This window comes from Anolis sagrei, chromosome Y (assembly GCF_037176765.1).
Source record: "Anolis sagrei isolate rAnoSag1 chromosome Y, rAnoSag1.mat, whole genome shotgun sequence".
NCBI lineage: Eukaryota > Metazoa > Chordata > Lepidosauria > Squamata > Dactyloidae > Anolis > Anolis sagrei.
In genome coordinates, this window is record NC_090035.1 from 62,504,370 (window position 1) to 62,516,028 (window position 11,659).

Genomic DNA, 11,659 nt, shown 5'->3' on the forward strand with positions numbered 1-11,659 from the left:
AACACAAAAGCAAAATACACTGTGTTATAAGGAAAGGCTGGAGTAAAATGGGCCACAGAGGCCGGAGTCAGTGGTGGTGACAACTTTGAGTGAACACAAAAGCAAAATACACTGTGTTATAAGGAAAGGCTGGAGCGAAATGGGCCACAGAGGCCGGAGTCAGTGATTGCAACAACTTTGAGTCAACACAAAAGCAAAATACACTGTGTTACAAGAAAGGCTGGAGCGAAATGGGCCACAGAGGCCGGAGTCAGTGGTTGTAACAACTTTGAGTGAACACAAAAGAAAATACACTGTGGTATAAGGAAAGGCTGGAGCGAAATGGGCCACAGAGGCCGGTGTCAGTTATCGTAACAACTTTGAGTGAACACAAAAGCAAAATACACTGTGTTATAAGGAAAGGCTGGAGCGAAACGGGCCACAGAGACCGTAGTCAGTGATGGTAACAACTTTGAGTGAATACAAAAGCAAGATACAATGTGTTATAAGGAAAGGCTGGAGCGAAATGGGCCACAGAGGCCGGAGTCAGTGATTTTAAAAATTTTGAGTGAACACAAAAGCAAAATACACTGTGTTATAAGGAAAGGCTGGAGTAAAATGGGCCACAGAGGCCGGAGTCAGTGGTTGTAACAACTTTGAGTGAACACAAAAGCAAAATACACTGTGTTATAAGGAAAGGCTGGAGCGAAATGGGCCACAGAGGCCGGAGTCAGTGATTGCAACAACTTTGAGTCAACACAAAAGCAAAATACACTGTGTTACAAGAAAGGCTGGAGCGAAATGGGCCACAGATGCCGGAGTCAGTGGTTGTAACAACTTTATGTGAACACAACAGCAAAAATCACTGTGTTTTCAAAAAAGGCTGGAGCGAAATGGGCCACAGAGGCTGGAGTCAGTGGTTGTAACAATTTTGAGTGAACACAAAAGCAAAATACATTGTCTTAAAAAGAAAGGCTGGAGCGAAATGGGCCACAGAGGCCGGAGTCAGTGGTTGTAACAACTTTGAGTGAACACAAAAGCAAAATACACTGTGTTATAAGGAAAGGCTGGAGTGAAATGGGCCACAGAAGCCGGAGTCAGTGGTTGTAACAACTTTGAGTGAACACAAAAGCAAAATACACTGTGTTATAAGGAAAGGCTGGAGCGAAATGGGCCACAGAGGCCGGAGTCATTGGTTGTAACAACTTTGAGTGAACACGAAAGCAAAATACACTGTCTTAAAAAGGAAGGCTGGAGCGAAATGGGCCACAGAGGCCGGAGTCAGTGGTTGTAACAACTTTGAGTGAACACATATGCAAAATACACTGTGTTATAAGGAAAGGCTGGAGCGAAATGGGCCACAGAGGCCGGAGTCAGTGGTTGTAACAACTTTGAGTGAACACATATGCAAAATACACTGTCTTAAAAAGAAAGGCTGGAGCGAAATGGGCCACAGAGGCCAGAGTCAGTGATTGTAACAACTTTGAGTGAACACATATGCAAAATACACTGTGTTATAAGGAAAGGCTGGAGCGAAATGGGCCACAGAGGGCGGAGTCAGTGGTTGTAACAACTTTGAGTGAACTCGAAAGCAAAATACACTGTCTTAAAAAGAAAGGCTGGAGCGAAATGGGCCACAGAGGCCGGAGTCAGTGGTTTTAACAACTTTGAGTGAACACAAAAGCAAAATACACTGTGTTATAAGGAAAGGCTGGAGTAAAATGGGCCACAGAGGCCGGAGTCAGTGGTTGTAACAACTTTGAGTGAACACAAAAGCAAAATACACTGTGTTATAAGGAAAGGCTGGAGCGAAATGGGCCACAGAGGCCGGAGTCAGTGATTGCAACAACTTTGAGTCAACACAAAAGCAAAATACACTGTGTTACAAGAAAGGCTGGAGCGAAATGGGCCACAGATGCCGGAGTCAGTGGTTGTAACAACTTTATGTGAACACAACAGCAAAAATCACTGTGTTTTCAAAAAAGGCTGGAGCGAAATGGGCCACAGAGGCTGGAGTCAGTGGTTGTAACAATTTTGAGTGAACACAAAAGCAAAATACATTGTCTTAAAAAGAAAGGCTGGAGCGAAATGGGCCACAGAGGCCGGAGTCAGTGGTTGTAACAACTTTGAGTGAACACAAAAGCAAAATACACTGTGTTATAAGGAAAGGCTGGAGTGAAATGGGCCACAGAAGCCGGAGTCAGTGGTTGTAACAACTTTGAGTGAACACAAAAGCAAAATACACTGTGTTATAAGGAAAGGCTGGAGCGAAATGGGCCACAGAGGCCGGAGTCATTGGTTGTAACAACTTTGAGTGAACACGAAAGCAAAATACACTGTCTTAAAAAGGAAGGCTGGAGCGAAATGGGCCACAGAGGCCGGAGTCAGTGGTTGTAACAACTTTGAGTGAACACATATGCAAAATACACTGTCTTAAAAAGAAAGGCTGGAGCGAAATGGGCCACAGAGGCCAGAGTCAGTGATTGTAACAACTTTGAGTGAACACATATGCAAAATACACTGTGTTATAAGGAAAGGCTGGAGCGAAATGGGCCACAGAGGGCGGAGTCAGTGGTTGTAACAACTTTGAGTGAACACATATGCAAAATACACTGTCTTAAAAAGAAAGGCTGGAGCGAAATGGGCCACAGAGGCCAGAGTCAGTGATTGTAACAACTTTGAGTGAACACATATGCAAAATACACTGTGTTATAAGGAAAGGCTGGAGCGAAATGGGCCACAGAGGGCGGAGTCAGTGGTTGTAACAACTTTGAGTGAACTCGAAAGCAAAATACACTGTCTTAAAAAGAAAGGCTGGAGCGAAATGGGCCACAGAGGCCGGAGTCAGTGGTTTTAACAACTTTGAGTGAACACAAAAGCAAAATACACTGTGTTATAAGGAAAGGCTGGAGCGAAATGGGCCACAGAGGCCGGAGTCAGTGATTGCAACAGCTTTGAGCCAACACAAAAGCAAAATACACTGTGTTACAAGAAAGGTTGGAGCGAAATGGGCCACAGAGGCCGGAGTCAGTGGTTGTAACAACTTTGTGTGAACACAACAGCAAAAATCACTGTGTTTTCAAAAAAGGCTGGATCAAAATGGGCCACAGAGGCCAGAGTCAGTGGTTGTAACAACTTTGAGTGAACAGAAAAGCAAAATACACTGTGTTATAAGGAAAGGCTGGAGCGAAATGGGCCACAGAGGCTGGAGTCAGTGGTTGTAACAACTTTGAGTGAACACAAAAGCAAAATACATTGTCTTAAAAAGAAAGGCTGGAGCGAAATGGGCCACAGAGGCCGGAGTCAGTGGTTGTAACAACTTTGAGTGAACACAAAAGCAAAATACACTGTGTTATAAGGAAAGGCTGGAGCGAAATGGGCCAGAGAGGCCGGAGTCATTGGTTGTAACAACTTTGAGTGAACACGAAAGCAAAATACACTGTCTTAAAAAGAAAGGCTGGAGCGAAATGGGCCACAGAGGCCGGAGTCAGTGGTTGTAACAACTTTGAGTGAACACAAAAGCAAAATACACTGTGTTATAAGGAAAGGCTGGAGCGAAATGGGCTACAGAGGTCGGAGTCAGTGGTTGTAACAACTTTGAATGAACACAAAAGCAAGATACAATGTGTTATAAGGAAAAGCTGGAGCGAAATGTGCCACAGAGGCTGGAGAAAGTGGTTGTAACAACTTTGGGAGTACACAAAAGCAAAATACACTGTCTTAAAAAGAAAGGCTGGAGCGAAATGGGCCAGAGAGGCTGGAGTCAGTGGTTGTAACAACTTTGAGTGAACAGAAAAGCAAAATACACTGTGTTATAAGGAAAGGTTGGAGCGAAATGGGCCACAGAGGCCGGAGTCAGTGGTTGTAACAACTTTGAGTGAACACAAAAGCAAAATACATTGTCTTAAAAAGAAAGGCTGGAGCGAAATGGGCCACAGAGGCCGGAGTCAGTGGTTGTAACAACTTTGAGTGAATACAAAAGCAAAATACACGGTGTTATAAGGAAAGGCTGGAGTAAAATGGGCCACAGAGGCCGGAGTCAGTGGTTGTAGCAACTTTGAGTGAACACAAAAGCAAAATACACTGTGTTATAAGGAAAGACTGGAGTGAAATGGGCCACAGAGGCCGGAGTCAGTGATTGCAACAACTTTGAGTCAACACAAAAGCAAAATACACTGTGTTACAAGAAAGGCTGGAGCGAAATGGGCCACAGAGGCCGGAGTCAGTGGTTGTAACAACTTTGTGTGAACACAAACGCAAAATACACTGTGTTATAAGGGAAGGCTGGAGCGAAATGGGCCACAGAGGCCGGAGTCAGTGGTTGTAACAACTTTGAATGAACACAAAAGTAAGATACAATGTGTTATTGTAGCAGCAGGTCCGTTACCCGAGATCAGATGAGTGCAATCAGGAAGGAAGAGAAAGGAGACAGCAACCGATTCCAGGCTCTTTATTCAATCAAGCTTGATTGGGTGTTCAGAATACAATATCTGACACACACTGGGAGTCAGATTTGCTCCAGCATTTATAGCATAATTCTCAGGGTTACACATGCGCAGAAAAGTTCTAACATTTACACAATCTAATCAACATCCGTTTGTCCTCGAGGAATCGCAGCCAAGAACATTCGTTGGCAAGATACTATTATTTCCACTGTTTTCCCTTCCATCAGCTGACTACCTTCCCAGAGGACTTACATAATCTTTAGAATGAATCATCATTTCATATATTTCTCTTCATACATATGTCTTCATATATATCTCTTCAATTTATTCAAAACAAGCATTTTCCTTATTAATTCTCCTTAATTTCCCTCACAATACATTCACAATATATTCATAATACATTAGTTCTTTCAATTGATCCATTTAAAAGGTGTATTTAATTGCCTGCTATTTACATCAACCAGACAGAAGGTGGCGCTGTTATACCATATCTTCAGATGTTTGCTTCTCCTTAGATTAATAATTATCAAATTTGTTCTTGGCACCAACTCTTGTAACCTTCCACATTTAGCTCCGCTCCGACCTCGGCTTATCCAAATATTGACATAAGATAGAACAAGCCTGAAAGGTTTCTGAGTCATCTGTAAAATTTCCCTTCTACCAAAGACTCTGCTTTCCTTCTCAAAAACAGACAGGTAACCCCTCACTTCTCATTATTTTCATTTCAAATTATAATTATTATATTTTTCTTCATACAGCCACCACATTCCCCCCTTTTTGCGAGCGAATGTTCCACAGTAGCATCGCAAACTCAGGATGTCAGATCCTTATTTTAAAGCAAGAAAAGAACAACAACAATTTAACACAATCAAACAAAATTATTTATCACAATTATTGAAGAATGTCCCATACACGTTGGCACTTCCACAGTGCTCCTCAATCTTCTGTCTGATTTATTTGACCAGCTTCCAGGTATGTGGTCAAAACCAGAGCCGTAGTCCTCTTTCTGGGTCTTATGGAGCTGTTGGTTTGACGGTATGAAGTCTCAGGAGATCTTTCTGTTCCGGAGTCGCAGTCCACTCAGGTGGTGCCTTTTTTATTCTGGTGTAATGGATCCAGGCTTTGATTCCTTCCACTTTGACAGCTGTGGGAGTTGAAAGCAAGACAGTAAAAGGCCCTTTCCATTTTGGTCTTAACGGTTCTAGTCTCCAGTCCTTAATCAGCACTGAGTCCCCCGGGCGGAAGGAGTGTAAAGGAGTAGCTGGCCAAGGTGGTCTTAGTTCTTCAGTGTATTGTTGAAGTTGGGCTATGGCCAGCCCTAATGCTTGAACATCCCTTTTTAATGCTTGCTGTCCCAATTGATTAGTATCTCCTTGAAGATGCCTCAATCCAAGGGGAGGTCTTCCATACATAAGTTCAAACGGGGACAGGCCCAAAAACTTAGTAGGAGTACATCTAATATGGAGCAAGGCTATAGGCAGTAACCTAGTCCATGGCAAGCGAGTCTCTTGACACATTTTTGATAATTTTCCTTTTAGAGTTTGATTCATCCTTTCTACTTTTCCTGAGCTCTGAGGTCGATATGCACAATGCAACTTCCATTTCGTTCCCAATAGTCGGACCAAGGACTGTAAGACTTCTGATACAAAAGCTGGTCCATTATCTGAACCAATGTGCAAAGGAATCCCATATCTTGGGATAATGTCTCTAAGAAGTGCCCTTGACACTTCAGCCGCCTTTTCAGTTCTAGTTGGATATGCTTCAGGCCATCCAGAATGAGTACATACAAACACAAGCAAATACTTATGAGGCCCACATTTTGGCATTTCAGTGAAATCTACTACTAAAGATTCAAAAGGTGTATTTCCTTGATATTGAACCCCTGGAGGTGGCATTGGTCCTGTTCTGGGGTTATTTTTAGCACAAATATGACATCTGGCTGAGGCTATTCCTGTTAGGGCAGTGAGCCCATTTATGTAAAGTTGTCGTCCCATTAGTGAGGCCAAAGCTGTTTTTCCCATATGGGTTTCTTGGTGTGCCTCCTTAATCATTTCCCAAGCTATCTGTCTGGGTACAAACAGCCTCTGGTCAGGCAACACCAACCATCCATTTTTCCTTACAGCTTTCTCACGCTGGGCCCATTGTTCTTCCTCTGGAGTATATAGCAAGTCATCTTTCCTTAACCAGTCTCTTACCTGCAAAGGGGCCATGACCGGCTCTTGTCCTCGTCCCTTCCAGGCCGCGGCCTTTGCGGTAGTGTCAGCATACCGGTTTCCAAAGGTCACAGGATCCACGCCATATTGATGTCCTTTACAATGCATCACTGCTACTTTAGCAGGAATCCAGACAGCATCTAACAATCTCAGAATGGTCTCACTATGTCGTATTTCTTTCCCAGCAGAATTTAATAGTCCCTTTTCTTTATATAAAGCTCCATGTGCATGCAGAGTAGTAAATGCATATTTTGAATCTGTATAAATGTTGACTGTTTTTCCTTCTGACAATTCAAGAGCTCTAATTAGGGCTATCAGTTCTGCCTTTTGAGCTGATGTGTCTAGAGGAAGTGGTTCTGCTTCCCACACAGTGGTTGCAGTTACTACAGCATATCCAGCATACCTTTGTCCATTTTCAACAAAACTGCTTCCATCTGTAAAAAGAGTGGCATCCGCCTTAGGCCAAGGTTGATCTTTTAGGTCAGGCCTACTGGAATATATCTCATCCATAGTTTCCAAACAATTATGTTGAAGTAATTCTCCTTCAATAGGCAGGAGTGAAGCAGGATTTAATGTACTGCAAACCTGTAACTTGATTCGAGGGTTCTCACATAACAAGGTCTGATATTTCAACATACGGCTATTTGTGAACCAATAATGTCCTCTATATTCCATAATAGCTGTTACTGAGTGAGGAACCATAACTACCAATTCTTTTCCTAAAGTCAACTTATCAGCTTCTTGAGTCAGCAAGGCCGTAGCAGCTACAGCACGTAGACAAGATGGCCAACCCTTTGCTACCTTGTCTATTTGTTTGGACAAGTAGGCCACTGGTCTCGCCCAGGTTCCTAGTAGCTGGGTAAGCACCCCCACTGCTATTCCATCTCGTTCACCAACATAAAGGGTAAATGGCTTCTCCAAATCTGGCAGGCCCAATGCAGGTGCTTGCACCAGAGCTTGTTTTAACTGGGCAAATGCTTGGGCACATTCGGGGGTCCAATTAAATGGTTCCTTTTCACCCCCCTTTGTAGCTTCATAAAGAGGTCTTGCCATGATAGCAAAGTTCGGTATCCAAATTCTGCAAAACCCCGCACTCCCCAAGAATTCTCGCACTTGACGCCTACTGGTGGGGGTGGGGATGGCACAAACTGCTTGTTTTCTTTCAATTTCTAATTGTCTCTTTCCTTGTGACACACGAAAACCCAAATATTTGACATCAGTTTTACACAGCTGGGCCTTCTTTTTAGAAACCTTATATCCTTTTTCATAAAGTAGATGTAATAGTTCCTTAGTCGCCCTGTAACACTCTTCTTGCGACGTGGCTGCCAAAAGAAGATCATCCACATATTGTAAAAGCACCCTATTTTTAGGGTCAGATGGGAACCCTTGTAAATCCTGAGCCAATGCAGTTCCAAATATCGTCGGGCTGTTCTTAAAACCTTGAGGCAAACGAGTCCAAGTATATTGGACTTTTGCTCCGGTTGTAGGGTTTTCCCATTGAAAAGCAAAAATGGGCTGACTATTGATTTCAAGGCGTATGCAAAAAAATGCATCTTTCAAATCCAGGACTGTAAAATGGGTAGCAGCTGCTGGTATTAAACTTAAAAGTACATATGGATTGGGCACTACAGGATGTATGGTTACTGTAACTTGATTTATAGCTCTTAAATCCTGCACCGGACGAAAGTCTTGTGTTCCTGGCTTTTGTAATGGTAAAAGAGGGGTGTTCCAAGGAGACCTACATTCTCTTAGGATCCCATATTCAAGTAACTTACTCAGATGCAAATTGATCCCTTCTACAGCTTTTCGAGGTATTGGATATTGTCGAATAGCCACAGGTCCCATCCCTGGTTTTACTTCTATCTGTACAGGTGGAACACACCGGGCCAAGCCAGGTGGATTGTCTTCTGCCCATACACCTGGAACTCCATATCTCTTCCATTCTTCAGTACTTTCCTCACAAACAGTAAATATTCTCCATTCCTCTGACATAGGACAAATCAAAGTATAAAGTCCCTTTCTAACAGTCATTTCCATTGTCCCATTGTCTTCAAATGCTAATATTGCTCTCATTTTGCAAAGCAAATCTCTTCCTAATAAAGAGATTGGGCATTCAGGTATATATAAGAATTCATGCATCACTTGTTGGTTTGCTAAATCACATTTTCTGCTTTGTAACATAGGATAACTTTGTCTTTGACCGGTGGCTCCAACCACGTTAAGTTCTAGTCCATTTTCAGGGGCCACTGGCTTTGTTACCACAGAGTGGTCAGCTCCCGTATCTACTAGAAAAGTCATTTCCTGGCCCTCAACATTCATTTTGACCAGTGGCTCCCCCGGGCCTAGGCATAAGGGGGCCGGTCTGTCCTATTCCGTCCAGTCCTCTCCTAATCCAACCATCCCAACAAATTCTTCTTCTCTTTTTTCTCCATATCTAGCCCCAGGAACCAGGTTAGCATATCCCCCTTGGTGGCCTCCTCCCCGGCCTCTTCCTCTCCAATATCCTCTCTGGGATGGCATTCCCCTTTGTATTCCTACCGTTCCTTGAGCAGATGGGCACTCATTCTTCCAATGACCTTCTTGACGACAAATGGCACACTGGTGTCTTCCCAGGGGTATCCCTCGTCCTCCTCTTCTTTCCTTCTGCCACATTCCTCTTTTCCTTCTGTTTCCACTTTCAGATTCTTTCAATTTATCTCTTTCATCTAAAATGTTCAAAAAAATCTTATGATCTTCCTCTCTTATTTTCTTTCTTTCTCTTTTTTCTGCTTCGTCCCTATGGATGAATACTTTGGTAGCTATTTCAATTAACTGGGACAGATTCATCCCTGCAAACCCATCTTGCTTCTGCAATTTTCTACGAATGTCTGGGGCTGATTGAGTAACAAATGAAGTATTTAATAATGCAGATCCATCTTTTGATTCAGGATCATAGGGACTATACTTTCGGTAAGCTTCCAATAATCTCTCTAAATAAGCACCTGGACTTTCATCTTTTCCTTGCATTACTTCCTGTATCTTCTTGAGGTTGATCACCTTTTGGGGTCCCTTCTTCAAAGCTTCCATTAAAAATTCCCTGTATCTGACTATATATTCCATCTCTCGGCTTATATTAGGATCCCAGTTTGGATTTGTCAAAGGAAATGCCCCTGCAGCCCATTCAATGGGATTATAACTTGTCTTCTCAGCAGCATATGTCTGTGCTAGTTGGGTTCCTTGATTAAGGATTCTTCTTCGCTCTTCAGATGTGAAGAGAGCCTGTAATAGCTGTTGGCAATCTGACCAATCTGGCTGGTGGCTAGCCATTATTGTTTCACACAAATTTATAAGTGGTTGAGGGTTTTCAGTATAAGGAGGATTATTAGACTTCCAATTTAACAAATCTGAAGTGGTAAAAGGCACATGTTGGTAAGTAGTTTTTGGAGTTAGGGTTAATTCTCCTTTGTTATCTATCTCTTGTACATATTGGACCATTGATCTTAAAGGCAATTGAAAAGTAATCTTTGGGTTTGGATTACTATGGCTTCTAGTTCTTCCAGCTATGGGACTATCTCGCAAAAATTCTTCTGTTATATTCTGAAGCCATCTGCTTGCAGATGCTAGATCTATTAAAGGTGACTTTTTAGATTCCCCAGGAGAGGTATCAGAAGATGTTGGCGTGGTTAAAGAAGTTGACTGAGGAACCAAAGTTGACCTTTCATTATCAATGGCTTTTAACTGTGGGTACATAGGAACATAAGGAGGAGGGTTACTCACTTCTTCCTCAGGACAAGGAAAAATTCCAAATCTTTTTTTCTTCTTATCTGCCTGAGGCTTTTTCAAATTAGTTAAAGCTACAAAAACAGCACATTCTTTGTTTTGACATTTCTTTAACCATGCGGGCTGTGTAATGATAGCATTTTCCCATGCCTCTGCATATGGAAATTGATCTGGATGAACCTCTGCTGTTATTCTCACAACTGTTCTGATATCTTTTAAATCATAACTTCCTTCACCTGGCCACCCTGTATTAAATTGCACCCAGTCTAGTTCACAAAGAGATCTCAATTTCTGGGGGCTATTACATCCTGGTGTTTGAGTTAATTCCCTAAATTTTGAGAAATTTTCCACCATGCATTCAAGAGCAGTTAAAGACTTTTTACTTGGTATACCAGCCATTTTCTATATTTTTTTTCTTTTTTTTTTAAACAAAGTATTAAGCACAGAAAGCATAAAGAATGGAAAATACAGAAGCAAAGAAGCAACAACACAATATTTCATAAACCACAATACACACACAAAACAACCTTATCACTTTCCCCTGAAAGTGTGTTCCTTTAACCTGTGAGTGCGATTTCTGTGCGAAAACGTCACTCGAGGGGTTTTCATTTGATTTCTGCAGTAATCACACAGTGAAATATTCCCCAGGTACTTCCCATGTACCTTTTCCTGTTCCTTTAAGGCTAGCCTTTTTCCTTTACCTGTGCCGTGGAATCAATATACCCCAGTCTCAATGTACCCCAGTCTAAAGGGCAGGGAAGGCGAGGATCAGCCGGGTCGTTTCTTTCAATGGGTACCCGTATCGCCCCTTCTGATCGTCGTCTTACCTGGCCCGCTGAGTGGTGGCAATCAAGTCCTCAAAAGACTTCGTTTCTGTTCCTTCACTGTTGACTCAGATCCCGGACGAGCCCCCATTTGTAGCAGCAGGTCCGTTACCCGAGATCAGATGAGTGCAATCAGGAAGGAAGAGAAAGGAGACAGCAACCGATTCCAGCTCTTTATTCAATCAAGCTTGATTGGGTGTTCAGAATACAATATCTGACAAACACTGGGAGTCAGATTTGCTCCAGCATTTATAGCATAATTCTCAGGGTTACACATGCGCAGAAAAGTCCTAACATTTACACAATCTAATCAACATCCGTTTGTCCTCGAGGAATCGCAGCCAAGAACATTCGTTGGCAAGATACTATTATTTCCACTGTTTTCCCTTCCATCAGCTGACTACCTTCCCAGAGGACTTACATAATCTTTAGAATGAAT

General features: G+C 42.6%; 1 protein-coding gene across 1 annotated transcript; it reads right to left on the reverse strand.

Annotated features, from left to right (window-relative positions):
* Positions 1-9,004: 9,004 nt before the first annotated feature.
* Positions 9,005-10,561, reverse strand: LOC137095637 (uncharacterized). Its single transcript, XM_067462394.1, has one exon. The coding sequence runs from the start codon at positions 10,364-10,366 to the stop codon at positions 9,005-9,007; it is 1,362 nt and encodes a 453-aa protein (XP_067318495.1). The 5' UTR covers positions 10,367-10,561.
* Positions 10,562-11,659: the final 1,098 nt, after the last annotated feature.

Excerpts from the sequence above, each read along its gene's own strand:
- LOC137095637 (XM_067462394.1), bottom strand. The coding sequence starts at position 10,366 with ATGTACCCACAGTTAAAAGCCATTGATAATGAAAGGTCAACTTTGGTT.